The sequence below is a fragment of the Phyllobates terribilis genome, unplaced genomic scaffold, assembly GCF_046119375.1.
Source record: "Phyllobates terribilis strain yellow unplaced genomic scaffold, ASM4611937v1 Scaffold_11__3_contigs__length_659146591, whole genome shotgun sequence".
Taxonomy (NCBI): Eukaryota; Metazoa; Chordata; class Amphibia; order Anura; family Dendrobatidae; genus Phyllobates; species Phyllobates terribilis.
The window spans coordinates 215,511,583-215,538,848 of record NW_027362771.1 but is presented as its reverse complement, the minus strand read 5'-3'; the positions used below and the strand labels follow the sequence as shown (position 1 = coordinate 215,538,848).

Here is a 27,266-nt window from a genome sequence, read left to right as displayed (position 1 = left end):
AGTATGATCATTAAGTAATGTCATACATACATTTTTATAGTCCACAGTATTCATCACTACTGTATTCCCACCTCTATCTGATTGTTTAATAGTAATATTGGTATCACTTTCAAGATTAGCACGGTTAAAGAATCCACCACTTTACCTGTGAAGTGGTGTTTCACAGGTTATGTTTTGACCATTTTGTACACAGGATTGTCTGTACTTTAGGCGAATTTTTTCTGTTTGCACTCTTGTTTAGTACTTTATGGTACGTCTTGTATTTATGGATGCACATTTTCACTTTGGGCCTTTTTAATTAATTTTCTAATAAAGGTTATATTTTATCCCTATGCTATTTATTATCATAAAAAATTGGGTACCACTTTAGCTATTTTTTAAGTGCTGTATTAACCCCCTCCCAGATAATAGGTAGAACACGCTCCTTTAGAAAAAGCATAGTCAAATTACCACCAATTTATGGAAAATTATTACGATTTGAGAGTCCTCAGTGGTTGATACAATTTTATGGCTAGCTGAAAAGATGGTAACAAATTGCAAGCTTTCGACTCTACTCGGGTCTCTTCATCAGGCATAATATAACACATAATATAACAAGTTTTTATTGTCCTGTGATTGAAGTCTGGTCCATGGTTGTTATGCCCCCACAGGTCTGAGGAGCACATTCCTTAGTTGTACATTCCTTAGTTGATGTTCAACTATGGAATGTGCTCCTCAGACCTGTGGGGGCATGAGAGCCTCGGACCAGACGTCAATCACAGGACAATAAAACTTTCACACTCCTTATCTATGAACTACTCCAATATTTATGGCCACAACTCTTTCTCCCCCCTCCCATACCATAGTTCTACTTCACGTCACTGGTCTCATCTATTGCATTATTCTTGTGCCCTGTTGTGTATAAATATGTGATTCTTTACATTTTGTGTTATTCTATGCCTGATGAAGAGGCCTTGGTGGTCTTGAAAGCTTGCAATTTGTTACCATATTTTTCATTATCCATTAAAAGGTATCAACCACTGAGGACTCTCAAATATTAATATTTCTATATCTACTGCCTAACATGGTACAAAGATACATATTTTTTTGCACCAGTTTATGGCTATTCCTCATGATATTTCTTGAGTGTCTGTCAGTGTCTGGACCTACCAGCTTTTAATGTTACTGAAATATCAAGCCATATGGCCATCATTCTCATATGGGGTATTGCTTCGCTTTTCCAGTTTTTTGAATATCAAATATGTCTTTTTGGAATTCAGGAGTTTAGGAAAGTTGTGGAAAGCTAATATGTGATTTGTAATGGCTGACATATTTGTAATCTGTCTCTCCGCATGTTAGATACTTGTATATGTAAAGAAATAGAATGAGTGCAAACACACACCTTTAGGGCTTGTTCAGATGAGTGTTAAATTTGGACGTGTGCCTTCTGAGTATAAATTGGACAGCACACTGACCAATGACTCTCAGTAGGGCTGTCCAAATGACAGTTTTTTCACACTGACCACGTGTCCATGTGAAAAAAATTGCAGCATTCACTATTCCCTTTCGAGTATCAGATGAGACGGGTGTACAAAAAAATTGTATCCCATATGGATCATCCATATAGCATGAGATTTTTATGGATACATTGTCATTATTAACCTAGGAAACTATATTTGATCTTGTACATTTCAAAATGTTCATGTATAAAAACAGATGGCAAACTGATAACACATGGATGTCACACTAGACGTAGAATATGAATACATGGATGTTACTCGGATGACAATACAGATGAAAAAAATAATACTTGAAAAATGTATTTCTAAATGAGGCCTTCGGGAAAGAAACAATTGATTTTAGTCTGTTTTTTCTTTTTATTTTAGCTTTACTGGCATTCATAAATCTGGAACAAATCCTTATTTCTGCAGATCTGGGATCGGTGGTCATGATCTGTAGTTAAATATTTTACATAACTTAAAAGTTAGCTTCGCGGAGTTAAAATCAATAAGTATTTATAATATATTGTTTTTTATATTTCTATCCTAAATTTGACTGTGCAATTTGTCTCACTGTAAGATCTGTGTTTCATATTGTTTGCTTGTATCTATCGAACAACATACAGTTAGGTCCAGAAATATTTGGACAGTGACCGAATATCCGTGATTTGGCCAATTACTTTTGGTCCCTTTAAATAGAGGCAGCCACATATTAAAGAGCTGTAGATTCTAAACTCTTACACAAATTAGGATGTGAATTCCCTAAAATTAAAGCTGTGAGTCTGCACTTTAAGCCCATGTTGATTATATAACTGTGTCTTGAATATGTTTTGGCAAATAGCTAAAATACCATAACGTATTTCTGGACCTAACTGTACATGGTATTGCAAGTACACATTAATAATTTTCGTTCAAAACATTATGATCAATTGATGCTGCTTGAACTACTCAGATGCAACTTAATAGGGGCGACTCATTAAGACTGGTGTAGTGACCTACTGGTGACTTACCTACAAAGCCATCCATAACCTCTCTCCTCTGTACATCTCTGAACGAATCTCCCGATATATTCCCTTACGTAATCTCCGGTCCTCCCAAGAACTCCTTCTCTCCTCCACACTTATTCGTTCCTCACCCAATCGCCTCCAAGACTTCTCCCAAATATCCCCCATCCTTTGGAATTCTGTGTCTCAACACGTCTGATTATCCGCCATATTTGAATCCTTCTGACGGAACCTGAAAACCTATCTTCTCAAACAAGCTTACAGCCTGCCATGACCCCGCTGCCTCCTCAACAATACCGGAACTACTGCAACCCCCCCAACCTACTGTCTCCTTCCCCATTCCTGTAGAATGTAAGCCTGCAAGGGCAGGGTCCTCTTCCTTCTGTACCAGTCTATCATTGTATATTTGTTACTGTAAGTGATATCTGTATTTGGCATGTAACCCCTTCTCATGTACAGCACCATAGAATCAATGGCGCTATATAAATAAAAATAATAATGAAGTGCATAGAGAACATTGACCTTTGCTTAATGAATCAGGTGGTTCTGATACCCAGACTGCACTATTGACAGAAATGTACTGAAGCTAGGGGCTGTGTAGTAAGTTGAACATGCCCCATCCCGTCTATGCCCACACCATGCCCATATTGGCATAGCTGACCAGGACTAGCTTTATAAACACCAAAAGTGTAAATACTTTTGCGCAACTGCTGAGTTGCGCAAAAGTATTGCGAACTTTTAAGATTTCTGGCATAACCACCTTAATGCATGGCCCCCAGTATATTTCGGCTGTGACTGTGTTTGATCTTTCTGCTCAGTCTTATTTAGTTGCATGCAAGTGAGCTTCAGTGAACTGCAATACCAGGTACAGCCAGTACCAAATGTATATGTCTCATAGGGGAAGTTAAATGAAGAAGTGCCACTCATCAGAGACTTACAGTCCTTTCAGTCATTAAGCGGTGGGGGTTCCTGCAGTCGGCATCCTCACTAATCTGATCATATTGATAGCCTATCCCTAAGTATTAGCCATTGATAACAAAGCCCTTAAAACTGCATAGTTTTTGTAGAAGAAGAAGATTCATGTGTTTTTCCTGTAGGTTCTTCTTTGTCGACTTTCTTGTTGTTTTTGCAGCAGTTGTGCTTTTGTTTTTTCACATATATAAAATAGTGGCAGTTCCCAAGCAGACGCCTGAAGAATGGTAAGGTTACTTCTTTTAGCCGCTTCACGACTTTTCAAGTTTAGAAATGATTGAACAGTTGCACAGAAAGTCATTTTGACATTGCTGTGCATGTGTTAATTTTTTTTACGTTTTTATAGCGCTTTTTTATGCATGTTCCAGGCTGAATCCTCTTGAAAAAGATGCAGAGTATACATACTCTAATTTAATATATTTCTACTTATTAACCCCTTAATAACATCTGACGTACTAATACGCGTCTGTGCCCTGGGACTTAAGAGCCAGACCCGTATTAGTACGTCATCGCGATCGCGCGCGCACACAGGCTGTGCGGGCGCGATCGCCGCCGGGTGTCAGCTGATTGTCACAGCTGACACCCGGTACTATGTGCAGGGAGCGGTCACGCACCGCTCCCAGCACATTAACCCCCGTGATGCTGCGATCGAAGTCGATCGAAGTCGATCGCGGCATTGCGGGGGCAAGGGGAGGTGATCGGCGATACTCACCTCCTCTTCCGGCTTCCAGCGCAGTCTGCAAAGGCTTCCCGGGTGTTGCCATGACGACCCGATGTCGTCATGACAACATCCGGGTCACCAGAGAGCAGGAAGATTGCTTGGACATGCGCAGTGCATCTCCAAGCAATCTTCACACTGTGCACTTCTGACAGCCTTCATGGCATAGGGATGGTGCTCCATTCCTGTGCCATGCAGGCGATCAGAAAAAAAAAAGTGAAAGTCCCAGAGTGGGACAAAGTAATAAAGTGTATAAACTGTGTGAAAGTGGAAAAAAAAAAAAAAAAAAATGTGCAAAAATATTATAAAAAAATAAAAAAAATAATACACCAAAAATAAAAATATAATGTACCCATCAATAAATATTATTATAAAAAAAATAAAAAAAAAACAATAAAAGTACACATATTTGGTATCGCCGCGTCCGGAACAACCTGACCTATAAAACTGTCCCACTAGTTAACCCCTTCAGTGAACACGGTAAAAAAAAAAAAAAAAAAAACAAGCAAAAAACAATGCTTTATCACCATACCGCCAAACAAAAAGTGGAATAACACGCGATCAAAATGATGCATATAAATAAAAATGATACCGCTGAAAACATCATCTCGCCCCGCAAAAAACAAGCCGCCATATAGCTCCATCAGCCGAAAAATAAAAAAGTTATAGCTCTCAGAATAAAGCGATACTAAAAAATATTTTTTTTCTATAAAATAGCTTTTATTGTGTATAAGCGCCAAAACATAGAAAAATGATACAAATGTGGTACCGCTGTAAACGTACTGACCCGAAGAGTAAAGCTGCCTCATCAATTTTACCACACGCGGAACAGAATAAAAAAAATAAAAAAAAACAATTCCTGAATTGTTGGTTTTTGTTTATTCTGCCTCCCAAAAATCGGAATAGAAAGCGATCAAAAAATGTCACGTGCCTGAAAATGGCACCAATAACAACGTCAAGTCATCCCGCAAAAAACGAGCCGTCACATGACTGTCTGCCAAAATCTGGAAAAATTATAGCTCTCAAAATATGGCGATGTAAAAACTAGATTTTACAAAAAATGCGTCTTTTAGTGTGTGACAGCTGTCAGTCATAAAAACCCCATATGATTCTGGCATTGCTGTAATCACACCGACCCGAAGAATAAAGTCGTCTAATCACTTATACCGCACAAGGAACGGCGTCAAAAATAAACTCTTGAGTTAGGATTGGGCTAGGGTTAGGGCTGGGTTTGGGGCTAGGGTTGTGCTGGGGCTAGGGTTGTGCTGGGGCTAGGGTTGTGCTGGGGCTAGGGTTGTGCTAGGGTTAGGGCTGGGGTTGGGATTTTTTTCAAAAGTAAGAAAAAAAGATGACGATATGGCGACTAGTGTTGAGAGCAAGTGCTCGCTACTTGAGTTTGCATCGGGTGCTCTGGTATGCATTTAGTATCGTGGGTATTTGAGTGACATGCTCGAGTCTCTGCCCCATATGCTTCGCGGCCAAAAAACTTTACGGGGATTGCCTGCCATGCACGAGCGATCCCCGCATGTTTTTTTTTGGGTGTCTAATAACCGTGAAACATGCAGAGCAGGGACTCGAGCATGTCACTCGAGCACACGCTGTACATGGTGCATACCTGAGTACCCGATGCAAACTCAAGTAGCGAGCACTTGCGCTCAAGAATAATGAAAACTTATTCAATATGATGACCTAATGTAAACAAATAATGTGCCGTACCTCTGGGTTCAAAATGTTCACTATACACCTTAATAAAATCTTTGAGGGGTATAGTTTCCAAAATGGGGACACTTGTGGGGGAGCTCCACTGTTTAGGCACATCACGGGCTCTCCAAACGCGACATGGTGTCCGCTAACAAATTGAATGGAAAATCGGCTCAAATTGTTAGCGGACGCCATGTTGCGTTTGGAGAGCCCCTGTGTGCCCAAACATTGGAGCTCCCCCACAAGTGACCCCATTTTGGAAACTAGACCCCCCAAGGCACCTATCTAGATGCATAGTGAGCACTTAGAACCCCCAGGTGCTTCACAAATTGATTCGTAAAAATGAAAAAGTGAAAATAAAACACTTTTTCATTTTTATGAATCAATTTGTGAAGCACCTGGGGTTCCAAGTGCTCACTATGAATCTAGATAGGTGCCTTGGGGGGTCTAGTTTCCAAAATGGGGTCACTTGTGGGGGAGCTCCAATGTTTGGGCACACAGGGACTCTCTAAATGCAACATGGTATCCGCTAACAAATTGAATGGAAAATCGGCTCAAATTGTTAGCGGACACCACATTGCGTTTGGAGAGCCCCTCTGTGCCCAAACTTTGGAGCTCCCCCACAAGTGACCCCATTTTGGAAACTAGACCCCCCAAGGCACCTTTCTAGATGCATAGTGAGCACTTGGAACCCCCAGGTGCTTCACAATTTGATTCGTAAAAATGAAAAAGTGAAAAAAAAAACACTTTTTCATTTTTATGAATCAATTTGTGAAGCACCTGGGGTTCCAAGTGCTCACTATGAATCTAGATAGGTGCCTTGGGGGGTCTAGTTTCCAAAATGGGGTCACTTGTGGGGGAGCTCCAATGTTTGGGCACACAGGGACTCTCCAAATGCAACATGATATCCGCTAACAAATTGTCGGCTCAAATTGTTAGCGGATATCATGTTGCATTTGGAGAGTCCCTGTGTGCCCAAACATTGGAGCTCCTCCACAAGTGACCCCATTTTGGAAACTAAACCCCCCAAGGCACCTATCTAGATGCATAGTGAGCACTTGGAACCCCTAGGTGCTTCACAAATTAATTCGTAAAAATGAAAAAGTGTTTTTTTTTTCACTTTTTCATTATTACGAATCAATTTGTGAAGCACCTGGGGGTTCCAAGTGCTCACTATGCATCTAGAAAGGTGCCTTGGGGGGTCTAGTTTCCAAAATGGGGTCACTTGTGGGGGAGCTCCAAAGTTTGGGCACAGAGGGGCTCTCCAAACGCAATGTGGCGTCCGCTAACAATTTGAGCCGATTTTCCATTCAATTTGTTAGCGGATACCATGTTGCATTTAGAGAGTCCCTGTGTGCCCAAACATTGGAGCTCCCCCACAAGTGACCCCATTTTGGAAACTAGACCCCCCAAGGCACCTATCTAGATGCATAGTGAGCACTTGGAACCCCTAGGTGCTTCACAAATTGATTCATAAAAATGAAAAAGTGTTTTTTTTTTCACTTTTTCATTGTTACGAATCAATTTGTGAAGCACCTGGGGGTTCCAAGTGCTCACTATGCATCTAGATAGGTGCCTTGGGGGGTCTAGTTTCCAAAATGGGGTCACTTGTGGGGGAGCTCCAATGTTTGGGCACACAGCAGCTCTCCAAACGCAACATGGTGTCGCTAACAATTTGAGCCAATTTTGCGTTAAATTTGTTAGCGGACACCATGTTGCATTTAGAGAGCCGCTGTGTGCCCAAATATTGGAGCTCCCCCACAAGTGACCCCATTTTGGAAACTAGACCACCCAAGGCACCTATCTAGATGCATAGTGAGCACTTGGAACCCTCAGGTGCTTCACAAATTGATTCATACAAATGAAAAAGTGTTTTTTTTTTCACTTTTTCATTGTTACGAATCAATTTGTGAAGCACCTGGGGGTTCCAAGTGCTCACTATGCATCTAGATAGGTGCCTTGGGGGGTCTAGTTTCCAAAATGGGGTCACTTGTGGGGGAGCTCCAATGTTTGGGCACACAGGGACTCTCTAAATGCAACATGGTGTCCTCTAACAAATTTAACGGAAAATCGGCTCAAATTGTTAGCGACACCATGTTGCGTTTGGAGAGCTGCTGTGTGCCCAAACATTGGAGCTCCCCCACAAGTGACCCCATTTTGGAAACTAGACCCCCCAAGGCACCTATCTAGATGCATTGTGAGCACTTGGAACCCTCAGGTGCTTCACAAATTGATTCATAAAAATGAAAAAGTGTTTTTTTTTTTCACTTTTTCATTGTTACGAATCAATTTGTGAAGCACCTGGGGGTTCCAAGTGCTCACTATGCATCTAGAAAGGTGCCTTGGGGGGTCTAGTTTCCAAAATGGGGTCACTTGTGGGGGAGCTCCAAAGTTTGGGCACACATGGGCTCTCCAAACACAACATGGCGTCCGCTAATTATTCAAGCAAATTTTACAATCAAAAAGTCAAATAGCGCTCCTTCCCTTCCGAGCCCTGCCGTGCGCCCAAACAGTATTTTTTCCCCAAATATTGGGTATCTGCGTGCCCAGGGGAAATTGCACAACAAATTTTGGGGTCCATTTTTTCTTGTTACCCTTGTGAAAATAAAAAAAATTGGGTCTAAATTAACATTTTTGTGAAAAAAGTTAAATGTTCATTTTTTTCTTCCACATTCAAAAAATTCCTGTGAAGCACCTGAAGGGTTAATAAAGTTCTTGAATGTGGTTTTGAGCACCTTGAGGGGTGCAGTTTTTAGAATGGTGTCACTTTTGGGTATTTTCTGTCATAAAGACCTCTCAAAGTGACTTCAAATGTGATGTGGTCCCTAAAAAAATGGTTTTGTAAATTTTGTTGGAAAAATGAGAAATCGCTGGTCAACTTTTAACCCTTATAGCTCCCTAACAAAAAAAAATTTTGGTTCCAAAATTGTGCTGATGTAAAGTAGACATGTGGGAAATGTTATTTATTAACTCTTTTGTGTGACATATCGCTCTGATTTCAGGGCTTAAAAATTCAAATTTTGAAAATTGCAAAATTTTCAAAATTTTCGCCAAATTTCCGTTTTTTTCACAAATAAACGCAAGTGATATCGAAGAAATTTTTCCACAATCATGAAGTACAATATGTCACGAAAAAACAATCTCAGAATCAGGGGGATCCGTTGAAGCGTTCGAGAGTAATTACCTCATAAAGTGACAGTGGTCAGAATTGTAAAAATTGGCCCGGTCATTAACGTGCAAACCACCCGCGGGGCTTAAGGGGTTAAGCTCCTTAGTTCTGCCACATTAGCTAAACTGTTACCACGTTCCATAATAGAAAGCTCTTTCATCCTAAGCAGAGCTTGGTATACCTATTGTATGCAGGACAATATGTTTAACATTACATTATTACTGCTGTAACATATTTGTCAATGAATTATTTGGAATGGAGACCATTTAATGTGGTTTCAATATTATTTATTTTACAACTGATTATATATGTATATTAGGGAAACGTTCTCAGTGTGAATGCTATTATTTAGTAGCAGTGTCCATGTTACTTGAGAGAATGCATGCAGCTAAATTTAGTCATGTATTAATAATTTAGTAGCATTCCTGCAGTGTGAGACACTTAACTATGCTGTGTTTATTGTCTGGAAATGTGCGGCTTATACGAAGTTGGTAAAAATGTCTGTAGAAATGTTACAAGTTCAGCTTTGCTAAAATTGCTCCTTAGTAATTTTACAGAAAAAAGGCAAACATAAAAATGTGTTTAAGATATGAGGCTTTACACGGAATAACCTTCTTATGGTTCATTAACAGATGCATTTGTTAATTACCGAACATCGTCTCCAGGTACATTTGAGATTAAAAGCAATTCACTGAATAGGACATCAAATCCAAAAAACATCGCAGAAAAAAAGTAGTCATACCTATCAATATCTGATCACAATATTAATGCAGTGCAGGGTGCAACAGGCCCCCATGATAAAAGCAGAGGCATCACAGGTGCAAAACACTGGTGAACAATCATTTACACAACTGCCATTCATGGAGGGGGTGGTTGTCTAGTGTTGTAGATATCTGCACACAGATAAGGCTTATATAAGGCAACAGTCACACTGTTACGTGTAATGCACCCTGTCGGCTTACAACCTATTGGTTACCCCAAATACTATTAGATTAGGTGGGCTGCCCAGCTCACAACAAGTGTATCCTGTGTAGGGTTTTACTCACTCAGCTGCTCTTGAGCTAGGCACAGGAAGCGGTTTCTTTAAAATGTCCAAGGCAGGTTTATTGTAACTTCATAAACCACACTTTAGAAGTAAAACAAAACACAGCTTTGTCCAGCACAGAGTAACAAACCGAAAATAAACAGTCCTTACAGTAGTGCAGGTTTGCCCGCTCATGGTCAGTGTCCTTTAGCACAAACACGCTGGAGGTCTGCACACCTCCAGCCACAGACACTGAATGAGACACTTGGTCTCCATTTTATTAACAAAAATCTCAGGGATATGTGAGCAGCCATTCCCTCCCATCTCTAATGACTGTTCTTAAAACCCTGCCCTGGTACACCTTATTAACCCTCTCAGCACTATATGTGCTGGAGCATGCTTTCCCGGGTTTACATCACCGAAGCTACCAACCTCAGTGATACATATCTCCCCTGAAGGACCTGTCCGGCGGCCATCTTTCACCTGCTAGAACAGACATACAAATACTCCCCCTATTTGAGATTAAATATTCTTTCTATGTAAACCATGAATATTAGTTTTGGTCACACTTGTAAATTGTCATAGTGCTTATACTAACCATACTATCACATTGATCCCATGAACAGTACCAGCAGAGTGGTTTTTGACAAACTAAGGGAGTCAAGATTAAAGGGAACAGCATATTTAAATAAAGAACAAAATCCCCTTAATGGTGGCTAACAGTAGTCTTCACAGGACACTTGTCTACTCTATTTAACCCCTTCACGACAAGCATCTTTAGTACTTAGTAGAGATTCCTTTACTGTTATGATCTGCTGTAAACATAATACATAATGCTTTGGATTATAGTCCTTTTGGAAGGTCTGATGATGCAAAAGCTTTAGTCACCTCAGGGAAGGCATGAAGTTTCCTAGTAAGATGTCCTGATAATGGTTTGAATCCATCTTTCCCTCCATACACTGCAGGTTTACATGCCAAAGAAAGCTAAGCAGCCCCAGAGCATCACTGAGCCACCACCATGTTTCACTGTGGGAAGGTTGTTTTTTTCAGCATGTGTTTACTGTGCATACTAAAACCTCAGTGCCTGCTGCCAGCAAATTTTGCTGCAGGTCTTTTGCAGTTACTCGTGAGTTTGACCACCTTCATCCTCAGGAATCTTGTGGCAGATAGTTATAGTTTCCTCCTCTTACCAAGTCCAGGTAGCGCAGCCAGGGTTCTTTTAAATTTGAACTTGCAAAGTATGTTTCCAGCTTTATTTCAATTAACATTCAATGCCTTTGCTATCTTTTTGTATTTTTTCCTTGTTTGTGACATAATCTCCTGACTTCTTTGACCGCTCTCTTGACAACACAAAATTATAAGTGGACTGGAGGCCATTGCTCTTCAGGAATAGGCTAAGATTCCTCAAGAACACTGCCAGAAGCTGGGGTCTGGTTATGTATTATATTTGCATCAGGTCATAATAGGCAAAGGGTCTCTACTAATTACTTAAGATGCCTGTGATGAAGGTGAATTTTGAAAACGCAGTAACCATTAAAAGTGGTATTTTGTGTTGAATTTGGATAAATCACTTGTTATATTAGTTGTGATGAGCTATTTAAATTGTTCTTGTTTCATTGGTTTATTACAAACAGCAGAAAGCTTGTAAATTGTGCTAAGCAAATTGCCTCTTCAGCGAAAAAGAGTACTTGAGCTCTATAGTGCCACCTATTGGAAGCAGCAATCCTACAAGTCACAATCAACCCTTTAACGAGTCGTGCAATATGACTCAGGATAAAAGCCAAATCAGAATCTCAATTTGCAGACACAGTGTTTCGGGCTGTTGGCCCTCGTCAGTGCAAAGTATGAGAACTGATTTGGCTAGGTGAGAGGTTCTGGACTGAGGTCTAAGGGGTAATGTTTCCCCTTGTGGAGAGTGACATACTGGCTCTGGGATGTCAAGGTAAGGAGGCTTATTGCCGTGCAATGCTCCTCTGAGAAATTTAATATGCAAATTGCCTCTTCAGAGAAAAAAATTGTGCTAATAAACCTAATTTGCAAAGGGGCTTGAGTTATTTTGAATTCATCTTTATATATCATTATTCTTCAACTTATACTTTTGATGTTTGTCATAATTTAACCACTAGTCTCAATGGGGAAAAAATAAAAAAAGCGGTGTATTTTTTGGAGGAGATTGGGCCACTATATGTAATTTAAATTTGCTGATTACCTAAACAGTAAAAGAAAAAATTGTATGTTGACATATATCAACCTTGTCAAATGGTGGAAGGATTCTCTTTTAACCTCTGTTGGGCCAATGGGTATCTATTACTACATACTTTATAGAGCTTAAGAATGATCTTAGGCTTATTTAAGTGTTCCATCATGATTTCCTAGTCTTGGTTATGTCACGTCTGTCAGAGACCACAGGTTCAAAAAGGCTACTTCGGACAGACATGGAACAAAACACTCCGTCTAGCAGATTCCAGAGGAACCCCGACCTTCACCCTTTAAATCTTGTACACGGATCTGGTCTTACAATTGGTTCCATTAGATTGCTTCCACAGAAGGGCTGTGGTCTGGAAGAACAAACCAGCACTAGGAAGGGTCGCCAATCAGGGTCAAAGCCAAGAGGTCACAGAATCGTTAAATAAGAGGGTAGTCAAAATTCAAACCGAGGTCAGAAAACAGGAGGAATCAGGAAAATACTACAAGCAAGGATAGGAGCACAAGTCAGGTAGCAAAACTAATTGACTGACAGTGGAAGTCACAGACCCAGGGGTTTAAATAGCAGGCAGCCCAAGGCTCTCATATAGCAGCAATCAAAACCAGACAATAAACCCAGTAAGTCCCATGAATAGAATGGGACTGATGCTGCCAAGCATCACCCACAACAAAGGCGCAGCACCTTGCGGCCAAAGGGGGAACTAGCACAGATGGTAGAGGTTTCCAGTTAGTTTGTCATCTATAATCAAAAATTAAAAATGCCTTCAGTAGGTTTAGGGCATAAATGATAGCAACTTACTGGGGAGAGTGTTGATGTAATGACTAATTTATCCTAAAATGTTGGCAACAATTATAAGCTACAATACCCTCTTTCTTCTACTTAATGCAGTTGCTTCTATGACAGATTTCACTTTCAACCCATAAACTTCTTGTTACGTCCCTAGACACTTATACCAGCAACTTTCTGAATGCTGAGTAAATAAAGTTTGAATTTCTATTGATTCTACACTCTTCCTCTCTTTAAGTGCATGGAAATAAATTAAACAGGCTGTCGGCACAGGCCACACAAGAAAGTGCTGATACGTTTGCTTTTTAAGTATGCAGATCACAATCTAGCTATATTAGCATCATTGCACTGAAGTATATTTTAATGCCTTCATTTTGAATACATTTATATATCAGGTCCACAGTTTTTTTTAAAGCCTTAATTCCACAATCTGAAAATCAAAGCTATTTTGGTAATTTTCATAATGATGTATTAAAGGCTTAGTATTAGAATATTCTTCTACTTACTGTAATCAGATGGTTTCATGGAAATTAAGATATTAAAACTGAGTTTTATGGTCTTGACAGCATATAAAGGACATTAAAATACATATATGCATGCTTTTCAACAAAATATCAACTATTTAGCTCATGTCTTCTTTGATTCAGCCCTTCATTTGTGCCAGTAGAAATAAGCAGGTAACTTGGTATAGAAATGTCTCTTGCTGTTAAACTGAGGTATTTTGATCAGCGCTCAGGTGATAGGTCTGCAAAGTGAATCTGACTTTATCTTTCACCTGAGCCGTGTAAAAATGACATCTGCTATGATGATACAAGGCAGTAGCCCTCCTTGGTTTTAGCAAGGATATATTATTGTTATAATGAAGGTAATAGTCTTCTGGAATATATGGTAAATCTATGTATCCACTTGGAAATAGCATTTGGTGTAATGATTAAAACAATGTTCTTTGTATATAATACAATGACAATATTAATAGTCCCATTTCACCTAAAAAAGGATTGAAATGATGCTGATTAATTACTAGTTATAGATAGATATCTCTTGGGTTCAACATAACCCAAAAAATAATTGAGGATTCTACATTGGGCCAAAGCTCTGGCGCAAGTAATCTATGAGACGTTACTGATTACTAGTTCTGTGTGCAATGATAACAATAGAGATTACTATGCGATAAAAGTGGATGTGCATTTTCTGAGCCCCAGTCTGACACTGAAGAATAGTTTTTTTTCTTTAAGCAATGTCAAACAAGCAAATTGCATGGTTATATAAGTAACATTTCATCTATGTAGGAAGAAAAACCTGAAACCATGGGTGTTTTCCTTATCATGGTAGCCATGGTACTGTAATATTTTGGTGATCATATAACCTATATTGCTTTAGATAGACTTTCGGGTTGAATCATCTAATATTCTGCCATTCAATTTAATATACTATTAGTTAATGACCATAGGCATTAATGATACTTGTAATATTGTGGGTCATGGAAAACAAGTAAATTTGGTTTGTGAAAAACAGGAGTTTATAGTTTCCCAAACTTCAGTCCTCACGGCCCCCAACAGGTCATCTTTTCTGGATTTCTTAGTATTGCACAGGTGATGGAATTATTATCAAGGCATCAGAAATTTCCACAGGTTACCTCACCTGAGCAATACTAAGAAAATCCTGAAAACCTGATTTGTTGGGGGCCATGAGGACTGGAGTTTGGGAAACATCGGTGTATAACCATCTTAAAAGGGGTTGTCCACTACTACTATGACATCGATGACCTTTCCTTTGGATAGGAAGCATAGGTGGCTCAGTGGTTACCCTTGCTGCTTTTGAAGCGCTGGGGTTCTTCATTCAAATCCCACTAAGGACAACATCTGCAAGGAGTTTGCTCTTTCTTCCCTTGTTTGAATGAGTTTCCTCTGAGTACTCCAGTTTCCTTCCAAAGACATTCTGATGGGGAACTTAGATTATGAGCCCCAATGGGGACAGTGACTATGATGACTGTGAAGTGCTGTGGAATTAATGGCGCTATGAAAGTGAGTAAAATAAATAAATGTCACATCCGTGTTGATCCAACACCCGGCACCCTGACTGTTCAGCTGTTCGAACTCCAGACATTGGCCAGATAACAGCATACTCTGAGGTACACCACAGCTCTGATCACTGTTTAGTGGCTACTCTCAGGTACTCCAGATCACCTCTTAGTCAAATGATGTACTAGCTGATGCAGTTCCCGGGAGCGGTCACTGAACAGTGTGCAGCGCTGTGGGTTCTGCTCCATACACCATTTTTATCCAGCCACAAACAAAGGTGGTAACAAGATGCTAGGTGTCGGACTCCCACCGATCTGATCTTGATGACCTATCCAATATGATGGTAGTGGACAACCCTTTTAAGAAAGAATGATTGATGTATCCCTGCCCTGAAGAGAGGTTTGTTGTTTTGTTTTATTGAATGAATAGAAAATTACACAAGTATTACATTTTTGTTCCAAATCCCATAAACACATAAGAGATAAAGGGATTTTCTTGTCTATAGATGCAATAGATGTGCCAGTATTTGTTCACACCTGTAGCCATTGAGCTGGGATACAATGTATTCAGAGATGATGTAACTCTGTGTATCTTTCTGTTCACAGACTAAGCTGATTTACTTTTTTTGTGTTCACTCATTAGACATTGATGAATGTGCCGAAGGATTTGTTCAGTGTGACAGCCGTGCTAACTGCATTAACCTACCCGGCTGGTACCACTGTGAATGCAGAGACGGCTACCATGACAATGGGATGTTCTCTCTGGGGGGAGAGTCATGCGAAGGTCAGTACTCCCATTCCCAATGCTTCAAAGGTCTTTGAGAGATAAGTATAAGGCATGAAACATTATAACACAATTACAATCGTAATGTTAAGGATCATTTTCTATGCATATGAAACAATTTCCAGTTCAGTAGAAAATGGAATCAGACTTTTTCAATATGATTTTGTGGGGTATAGAAAGACAGAGGAACATTTCTGTTTACAGTCAGGCCGTGCCTATAGCACTACAAATATGGTGAAGAAAGGCTCCGTAGGTTCCGCTCTGCCTATTCATGCAGGAAAGAGAGAGAGGATTAGTGAAAATGCATTTATTTCATGTCCCCGAATCTCTCCTCTGCTCTGTAAAACCACATAAATAAAAGGCTAAGTAACACTATGTGGTGCTTCCATCTGAAGTACAAATGATATTCTTTCTGTTGACTGAATAGGCCTCTAGGAGAAATAAAATCAATTACAATGGCAATACAACTAAATGCAGCACTATCCTTTAAAGTCAGGTGCTGTACAAGGATTAAATGTTAAAAAGAAATAAAAATTCACCCACCCACACGCTGCTTGAGAAGTGTTCTCCTTTGCAATGTTTATAATAATACAGATGTATAGCACAGTACACACTCCAACTTTGGATCCATGGAAATATGGAGATGCATATTAATTAGTGCTGAAGATTCTCTCTTCTATTAAGCTAGATGCATTTTAATGAATTCTTTCTCAAGGTTTCAAGAGGCTGAAATCCATGTGTGCGCATAGCATTAATTTCAAGTGGAAATTAGAAATTGAACCTCATGGGTTCTGTTTAGATTTAGCCTTTCTAATATGGCTAATAACTATCAATTTGATGTTTTTTATTTATTGCTTTAATACTATAATATTTTGGGCTATTTTCATTCCGGAATTTGTGTCCTTTTTTATGCTAACTCAATAAGCATATTTAACAAAAAGGTTCTTTCAAGTGGCAAGTTCAGGCTTCATAATGCACATTATCTGGTTTCCATTAAAGAGGTTGTCCACTACTTTAACATTGATGGCCTATCCTTAGGAAAGGTCATCAATGTCTGATCCGTGGGCTCCGACACCCAGCTCACCCGCCAATCAGCTGTTATCGTTGTCTGCGGCGGCCCAAACTGCTCAGTTACGGAGCTGCATAGTGCAGCTCTGTTAACTCTATAGTAGTGCACATCCGTCCCTTATTCAAATCAATAGGGGGCTGATGTGCAGTACCTGGCTGTGGCCACTATTCTGTCGATGTAGATGCGCTGCGCAGCTCCGTAACTGAGCAGCAGTTCTGGTCGCCGCCGACACCGGGAACAGGACCCCCACCGATCAGACATTGATGACCTATCCTAAAGATAGAGTATCAATGTTAACATAGTGGACAACCTCTTTAAATATGCCTCTTCCTTGTATAGAGAATAGAGCTGCATTACAGAAATGCACTTGTATCACATACAGCTACAATTAATGATTTAAAGGCCAATATTTTATACTGAGTCTATCCAAAAATTGCATTCCAATCCTACATAACAAACAGACTCCTCCACTGTAAATAATACAGAAATCATTATTAAGTCATGATTACACTAAAATGTTCCAATAAAAGCCACAAAATATGGAGGAGGAAAACATGATCCAGGATAAAGTATGGTGGCAAACTGCGATGTTCTAAAAAGTTCATTGCTTTGGGAGTACAACTGCATAAACAGTTATAGGTAGGAGGAAAACCAGTATAATACACATCCATTGTACACTGCTAGGCTCATTTCCATGAAAGTGCAAGTGCAGCAAAAGGGAAAAAAATCCTTTAAAACATCAATCTGGAAATATGATGTATGAAGATAGTGTTATCAACACAATTCCACACCAAATCTAAACTAAAAGAAATAAAGTATAAAAAAAAACTTCTAAGGGTATGTTCCCATGTGGTGTTTTTGCAGCATTTTTCTGCTGCATTTTTTTATTGTGGCAAAAACACTGCATTTTACAGTACAAGAAGAAGAAGTCTATTTAAAAAATCTCATGCACACTTGTTTTATTTTTCTTTGCAGTTTTTGAGCTGCTGTGCATTTTTTAAAAAATCCGCAGCATGTTTTTCACCCATTCTAATGAATGGAAAAGATGCAAGTAAAAACACATCCACAACGCACACAAAAATGTCACAAAATACACATATTTTATGCAGCATTTTTCCTGACAACACTCTGATTTTTGCTACAGAAAAAAGGTCTGCAACAACTCCACATCAGAACATACACTGAAGAAATAGTATACCGAAGAAGTACTGCATAATACCAAAAGGTAGCCTGTCCACCAAAGATCACCAATGACACATGTGTCGCATTTGGCTTCTTCAGAAAGGGCATTATTTATAGGGGTTGGTCACTTTATTTTAACAAATGAATGTATTGGAACATGATTTTGTGGCACTCACTGATATAAAAGTATTATAGGTTCCCCTGCACTTCCTCCATGGTTCTGCTGTTTTCAAAATGGCTGCTGATGGAGTAGCATGTGACTGGACCTGTCCATCAGCCTCCTCCAGTTGAAAAAACTGCATGATTATTTGCAGTGTTTTTCAATTGGAGGTGGCTGATGAAAAGATCTAGTCATGTTCTGATTTATCAACTACCATTTTCATTATATTAGTAAGCGCCTAAAACAACCCCTTTAGGCAGCTATGGAGGAACCCTTTGTATTTCTTTTTGTTTTTATACATAAAACCTAATAATTAATCTTTTAAACAAAAGTTTGTAACAAATCAGGTCACTGCTTTAATTTTAACTTGCTCTAAAAAAAGAAATCCTGAAATCTGATGTCTTCCTATAGAATACCTTTAAAGTGAACCTGACAGCTGATTCATGCAGCCCAAACAGGCATCATAAATCAGATGACATTTCAGCCAGGTATGATTTACTTTGAAATGATGTGGCGTTACACAGAGGATATACATTTAAATGCCAGCTGGGGAACATGCTGTTTGGGTGAATAAAATCTAAGGTTATATACTGGTCTTTTTCAGGTGGATTCTGCCTGAAAAAGTGCTAAAAAAAAACACCAAAAAGAAAGCACGTGCACAGCAATGCCAAAACAACTAGCTGTGCATATGTTAAATTTTTGTCCCTTCTTTTAACCATTTTAGGCCTTGAAAGCCATCAAGTGGCTAAAAAGTGACCATTCCATTCTTCTGGTGGTTTCTGCTTAGAGGCCTTCACTACGTTATTTGTTGAATTTTTTAAAAAAACTCCAGCTGCAAAAGATGGCCTAAGGGATGTCAGAAGAGATGCTTTGGAAAACCCTCCCACTGTTTTCCTGAATTGTTTTGTGCTTCAAAAAAGATGCGGGTACATCGGCGTCTAAAAGACACCATGTGCATATACCCTAAGAGGCCGGTCTACAGTGGCTTCTCCCCACCCTGCACCCTTTGAGTAATAGGTCTCTCCCTATTCATACATACATGTAAGGAGAAGTCGCCGGAGACCAGCCTCTTAGAGTAGTCTCATGAGCTGCATGTAAATATATATTTTTCCTGAATAGTTACAGCGTTTCAAAGTAAAACATACCTGGCTCAAATGACAGAGCTGGACTCTGATTTAGGCTGCCTGTGGTTTGGGCAGCATCAATCAACTGTTAGGTTCACGTTGAGGTTTATTCACAAACTGCACATTCGTTGCATGATTTTTTTGTGTTGTGTGTGTCCAATTATTTTGAAAAACAAAAAACGAGAAAGTCTATGCATATGCTGCAGAAACAACCCTATTCAAGTGTAAGGAACTATATCCTTGCTGCCCGTGATTACTGTATATGCTTACATTACACATCAATTTATACAGACCCTTGCAGTCATTGTTTCTATTTTGCTGTAAGAAATCTTAGAAATGCCAATAAGCCAGTTTCTAATTATCTACATTATATCACTTCCTTTAAAATCAGTATACAATAACCTTTAATAGAATATTCCATAATATTGTAAGCAGTGAATATGCAACAGATAACATTCTTGTATTGTATCTAGCTGAGTTCATAGTCTGATACTCGCTGCCTGGGGATCATATAACCAAAGAAGAAATGAAGGCAAGCAGCACTCCACACTTGTACAGTAGTATTTTTAAATTCATAACAATAGTTTAATAGATAATAATCAGAGTCTAATAGGGATCTCGGTAGAGTCTGTCCACCTCCAATCATAACTAAGTGGATACTTCATCTCAGTTTCCTGGAGAGGTTACTATATCTGACTTATTCTTCTGTATCAAAATTAAAGAAATGAAAACCTGCGGAATAAGAGCTACCACGTGCATTTACAGGGTCGGCCATTTATATGGATACACCTAAATAAAATGGGAATGGTTGGTGATATCAACTTCCTGTTTGTGGCACATTAGTATATATGAGGGGGAAAACTTTTCCAGATGGGTGGTGACCATAGCGGCCCTTTTGAAGTCGGCCATTTTGGATCCAACTTTATTTTTTTCAATGGGAAGAGGGTCATGTGACACATCAAACTTATTGAGAATTTCATAAGAAAAACAATGGAGTGCTTGGTTTTAACGTAACTTTATTCTTTCATGAGTTATTTTCAAGTTTATGACCACTTATAAAATATGTTCAAAGTGCTGCCCATTGTGTTGGATTGTCAATGCAACCCTCTTCTCCCACTCTTGACACACTGATAGCAACACCGCAGAAGAAATGCTAGCACAGGCTTCCAGTATCCGTTATTTCAGGTGCTGCACATCTCGTATCTTCACAGCATAGACAATTGCCTTCAGATGACCCCAAAGATAAAAGTCTAAGGGGGTCAGGTCGAGAGACCTTGGTGGCTATTCAACACAACGACCAATCCACTTTCCAGAAAACTGTTCATGTAGGAATGCTCGGACCTGACATCCGTAATGTGGTGGTGCACCATCTTGTTCTAAAAACTCAGGGAACGTGCCATCTTCAGTGCATAAAGAGGGCAACACATCATCATGTAGCAATTTCTGATATCCAGTGTCATTGAGGTTTCCATTGATGAAGAATGGTCCCACTATCTTTGTACCCCAGATATACAGGTTAATAGTGTTATTTCTGATGACAGGATCCCTTTTATTTTGTAGTACAATACTACAATAAAATGGCACTGGAGTCAGCGCATGTGCACACCGCTCTATCCAGCGCCATTTTTTTTAAGACACTGTGTCTGTGAATTCGCATATACCTATGGCCAGTGCATGCGCAATGCTATGGTGACCTTGTAGTACATTACTTCAATAAAATGGACACTGTATATATGAATTTGCAGACACAGTGTCTTAAAAAAAAAATGGTGCCGGAAATGTACCCATAAAAATGCTCGCCACCCAGGCGTAAAACGGGTTCAGTATCTAGTTGCTTATAACTGGAGAGAATTGGGTAGCAGAAATTACTGCAGGGTGGCGTTTTCAAAATATACAGATATCAATTAAGTAGAATTAAACTTAGGGTTCCATCTGGTGACAGCAGTTATCATTGTGACTAGCTACGAAAAGAGCACCTATCCATGTATTTTACATTTACACTCAGTTGTAGAGAATACTTTTACTGTAAGACTAGTCCAAATGAACACATTTCATATGTATTTTAGAGGAGAATAATCCGCAATGGTTATTGAAGTCTCAACTTTTAAATGACAATGTTCCTTTCACTGAAATTTACACAAACTTCTTAAATTGCAATACCTGTTAACAGTGGATTGCGATCTGTTAACTCTGCATGCGCTGTAAGTTGAAGTTTGTAGTAAGCTCTGTTGTGAAAAATTCTTCTGCTTCCAGCCAAGCTCATCTCTGGCATAATGAAAAGTTATACAGTTTTCTAGTATACTGTAGTATACTTTATAACTTTATTTTCCATGTTTGTTTAGGCTTTCTCTTCTTCTAGTCTTTGATTGGAAACCTACATTGTTTTTCCAGGGTCACATGATGGTTTGCATAGGTGCATGGCTGACTACAGTCCAGCTAGTAGACCTGTGTCTTCAGCCACCCATACACATTAGACTAACATCGCTCGAATCTGCTGACAGTCTAATGCAGGGGTGCACAAAATTTTTTGGTCCAAGGGCCGCGGGCCGTATGTTGTGCAGGCCTGGTTTAATTTGAATGGAGGCCCTAGACCATTGATTTTTGGGAGAATCCGATTTTGGATTTCAAATCCTTTTGTGCTACTGGAGATAAGTGACCGCCAAACAGGCAGCCCTCTCTTACAGGACACAAGAGTGCTTGAACAAATGAGCGCTCCTGTGTATGAGAGAACCCCCCTGTGTATGAGCAAACCCTCCTGAATGATTCATCTTTTTAATGACAGCCATCTAATGTATATGGTGGGCTTAATTTTTTTTTTTAAAGAACTATACATTGTTGTTAATTTGTCTGTCCACCTCATTCTGTGAGGTGCTATTAGTTTGCCTCTTCAAGCATAGCTGTAGTGCCACACAGTAATGATTAAATCTAACTAAGTCATGACCATAGTAGATATCTTTGCTGAAAATATATGATCAGCCAAGTGTCAGAGATTGCATGCATTAAAGCTTCGTATTGATCTTCTGATCTAGTAGCTGGACTGAAAATTCAATTTTCTCTATATGGCTTTTAGCCTTCTCAAGCAATCCATAGGAAATCTAATTCTAAAATGTAAATAAAAAACTCTGCATTTGATATATGTATGTCCCAGTCATTCTTTATGGAGGTTCAGAGCTCTACTTTATGACTCCCACGTCACCTTCTGTTCATTTACTTCCAGTGTACATCTTGAATATTCTGACTTATCTAATCAGTTGATGCCTTTGAGTCTTTATTTACTGGGCTTTATAAACCTTCAATGAAATAGATGTACTGCTTTTCCCTTATGTAAATGTTGCTGCAATCATTTGTATTGATTGAGCCCTTACTTTATAGTTCTGTTTTATACTAGCTTGTCCTGTCTATATATATATATATATATATATATATATATATATATATATATATGCCACAAATGGCAATCATTTAGATTAAATGTTGTCTCCATGATTATATTAGTCACAGAATTAAGTCATCTTGGACATTTGTGAGCATCTAACTTTTCTTCTTTGGGTTCTCCAAATTAAATATGGGAAAATCTAGGATCATTCATAATTTCATTTGAAATCAATTATTTTTAGCTGTGACATTCTGTTTCTCCTTGCAAAACTCCATATTCTGAGCTCAGTTGTCCAAATTGTATGATAACTGAGGTGAAATAATGAAAACCCAAAGCGTCGTAATGCTATAACCTAGAGATAAATTCATAACACAGGTTGGTACCAACCCACTGCAGAGACCTTGTGAATGCCCAATAAATGTTTTATTAAAATATTCACAAATAAATAACTGAATAAAACAACAAATGTTGTAACATCACCTAGGCACACAGCTTTTTGCAATTGCAGATGTATAAGGGGTCGAGGAGAGGATTTGAGTGGTTTTATGTTTTGAAGAAGAATATGGTACAGGATAGTATGGAAAGTGGCAAGCTCTGCTTTCTCTGTAATTATTATTTTGTACTTATTCATTGTTTTATACATTGGAACTAATTGATATAATAAACATAATAAAAAAGAATATTATAAAGAGGAGCAAAAGATAAAAGTATTTACATACTGCAATGTAACATCTTCATCAGGTACCAAAGAAGAGGCACAGAAATGCGTTGCACTATATATGAGTGCAACGCATTACAATGTCTCTCGTAGATACTTTTATTCCTTTTTTTTTCATACCATTTGTTGTTTCAGCCAATTATTTATTTTTGTGTAATAATTTAATAAAGAATTCATTGATTATACACTTTGTATGATTATATGATGTAAAAGCCATGAGTAATACACACATTCAGCTCACATAAAACAGTCTGGTTTTGTAAAGAACTCACTTTTGTACTGTGGGTAAAATTATGACCTCCAATACTAGGTTTTAGCCACAATGTCCCAATAAATGATGGGCATTTGTTGTGACAATAAGACAGCCAGTTTACTTTCTTCTTCTGTGTTCTCACACTGAAGGAAAAGCACCTACATCTTCCTGAGCTGCAGTAATTGATGATGTCTGGAACTCTTGGAAGATAAAGTGTTTGCATGTTATTTACTTTGTCTGATACCTGGCTATGTGAGTGTTTACATTGATCAGTCATAACATTAAAATCTGGATTTGCATAAGTCCCCCTCATGACAACAGAACAGCTCTAACTCATCAAAACATGGATTGCACAATGCCTTTTGAATCTGTCCTCTGGTATCTGGTACCAAACATCATCAACAAAATATTTAAAGCACCACTCCAGCAGTTTTTTTTATTTCAGCACTGGAGTGGTCCAACTAATCTAAGTTCCCTGACCCTTGTATTATACATGCCAGCACCGTCTTCAGCTCTTCCCGGCATGGTCACAAGCTCTCAGTGTAAGTTTGAGAGCCTTGTTCTCGCTCTCATAGACTTACATTGAGTTGTGATTTTCGCATTGGCCTCAAACACTGGAGCAATCCTGCAGGTCACAACCTGCAAAAGACCGACCGGAGCGGCGCCAATAAAAGATGAAGACTGCGGCTAGTAAGTATAATACTAGGAGCAATGAACTTAGATTAGCTTTACCACTCCAGTGCTGCAATGAAAAAATGCTGGAGTGGTGCTTTAAGTCCAGGAAGTTAGGAGGTGAGTTCTCAATGGATCTCACTTTTTCTTGCATATCCCACAAATGTTTAATCAGATTTGGAGGGTAAGTTATCACCTTGAACTCTTTGTCAAGTTCCTTAAAATATTCCTGAACCATTTTTTTTCAGCACAGTAGGGTTCATTATCATGCTGAATGAGGCCACAGATTTTAGGAAATACTCTTGCCATGAAGGTGTGTACTTGACCTGCATTATTGTTTAGTTATGTGGTATGAGTCAAAGTAATATCACAAGAGTTCAAGTCCTCTTCCTCTCTGTAGAGGCTATTTGCATATTTAAGTTCTCAGAAGAGCATTGCATAGTTTATAAGTCTCCTTATGTCGGCTTGACACTCTCCACAAAGAGAAACGTTCCAACTTCAACCTTAAAGTAACATCTCCATGAATATTAGGGCCTAAGGTTTCCCAGCAGATAATTTCCCAGAGCATCACACTGCCTACATCAGCTTGCCTTCCTCACATAGTGCATCTTAGTTGTCATGTCTTCAAACAGCTGTCCACCTTTTTCTATTGCTCTATGTTTCTATTCTGATGTTTACATGCCCATAGTAGACACTTTACATGATGACCAGGGGTCAGCATAGGCTCCCTCACAGGATCTGTGATAGCCAACATTTTTTTGCTACAGTAATGCAACAGCTAGCCCTGAACACCCATGTCACCAGTTCATCATTAATCATCCATGGATCACTTTTGGTAGGTAATAATAACCACTGCATACTGGGAATACTGGATCTGACATTTTTAATATGGTCTGACCCAGTTGTTACAATTAGGCTTTTGCCAATGTTAGGCTGGAGTCACACTAGCGTATAAAAAATTGGTATGATGTTGATCCAGAAAAGTAGGACGAGTATCATGCTAGTACAAGGCAATTTTCCTCACCTAGCATCCATATGACATGCGTATGCAATCCATATGCAATGTGCTTTTAACATCAGCTTTTACATACAGTAAAGCTCTGTCATTTCAAGCTAGTTTACAAACTAATAAAGCAATCTTATATATAGGTAGATAGATAGATAGATAGATAGATGTCTTGTAGATATTTAATGTCACAAGCCCCCTACACAGAATAAACTAGCACCCTTTAGTGGCTTTCATGTGGCACTAAAAGGTGTTTAGCCTTATTTAAAGGGAACCTGTCATGTTCTAGTAGCTATGTACACTGCTCCCATTGGCTTGTTAGTGATGCAATGTGCATCACTAACCAGCTGTTTTTATGAAAATTGGTGGTAGTATAATGATGATATATCATTTTATATACTTTATCTTACCTGCTCGTATTCAGTCATAGGGGAGTGATTTTCACATTAAGTCATGGGCGGCGCCGCATTCAGTTAGTGCTGGCGCCGCCCATGATATTTGAATACTGCTCCTTGCAAGCGCAATGTTTGAGGGGCTTCAGTGCGCACGCGCTGTGACCAGTGGGTCCCGTCGCATGCACAGTCAATGTATCTTGCAGTCACCGCATGTGCGGTGACTGCAATATGTATGACTGTGCATTTGCCAGTCACAGGTCACAGCGCATGCGCATTGAAGCTGGTAATCACACAGCCTCAGTGCGTGCGCTGGACCAGCGGCCCGACGTGTGCAAATATGCATGTGCCCCTCAAACATCGCGCTTTCAAGGATCACTATTCAAATGTCATGGGCGGCGCCAGTACTAACTGAATGCGGCGACCGCCCAAGACTGAATGTGAGAATCACTCCCCTATGACTGAATACGAGCAGGTAAGATAAAGCATATAAAATGATATATCATCACTATACTACCACCGATTTTCATAAAAACAGCTTGTTAGTGATGCACATTGCATCACTAACAAGCCAATGAGGGCAGTTTACATAGCTACTAGGACATGACAAGTTCCCTTTAACCTATTAAATAAACTATTTTTTTTTTTTTAAATGATGTGGGGTCCCCTAGTTTTAATAATCAGCTGAGGGAAAGCAGACAGCTGTTGTTATTATTCTGGGGAGGGACCAATATCCATTTAGCTTCCCAGTCTATTAATAACAGCTCACAGCTGTCTGCTTAGCCTTTACTGCATAACTGCTTATCACAGCCTCCATCGTGAGACCTCCTTATTATGGATTTACAGTGTACCACTTTGGATTTTTTTTTTTTGGTATTGTAATAAATGGGTGAAAGCGGGTCGGGGAGTGCTTTTTACAATTAAAGGACTGTTCTCTGTGTGTTTATTTTTTTTGACTACAGGGTTAATAATGGGGGTGTATGATAGACACTGGGTTTGATGTTAGCTGATATTACACAGCTGACATAAACCCCAAAACCATTACCCCATTTGCCCACGCACCAGGGAAATCCAAAATGGCAGATGCTAACTGCCAGAATTGGCGCATCTAATGGATACGCTATTTCTGGTGCGGCTGAGACCCGGTGTTATGAGTTTTGGAAGGTGATAATATCCATGGCCCCTTTCCGGTCTATTAATATCAGCCATCAGCTGTCTGCCTAGCCTTTGCTGGTTATTAAAATTAGAGTGGGCCCCATGTAATTTTTTTTGAGTCCCCCTTTTTAATAACCAGTAAAGGCTATGCAGACAACTGTGAGGCTATCAAGATCCATGTTTATTGACTCCTTCCCAGAATAACCACACCAGCTCACAGCTGTCTGCTTTCCCTCAGCAAGTTATTAAACATAAGGGGAACCGCACACCATCTTTTTCTTTTATTTTTATATTTAT

The 27,266-nt window shown here is 39.3% G+C and overlaps 1 protein-coding gene across 1 annotated transcript in view; it reads left to right on the top strand.

Moving 5' to 3' along the window:
* Positions 1-27,266, top strand: part of NELL2 (neural EGFL like 2) — a 467,229-nt gene that overhangs the window by 403,048 nt on the left and 36,915 nt on the right. Inside the window, exon 16 of the mRNA XM_073652036.1 lies at positions 15,722-15,862. Within this exon, the coding sequence (XP_073508137.1) occupies positions 15,722-15,862 (141 nt within the window). The remainder of the gene's footprint in view (positions 1-15,721; positions 15,863-27,266) is intronic.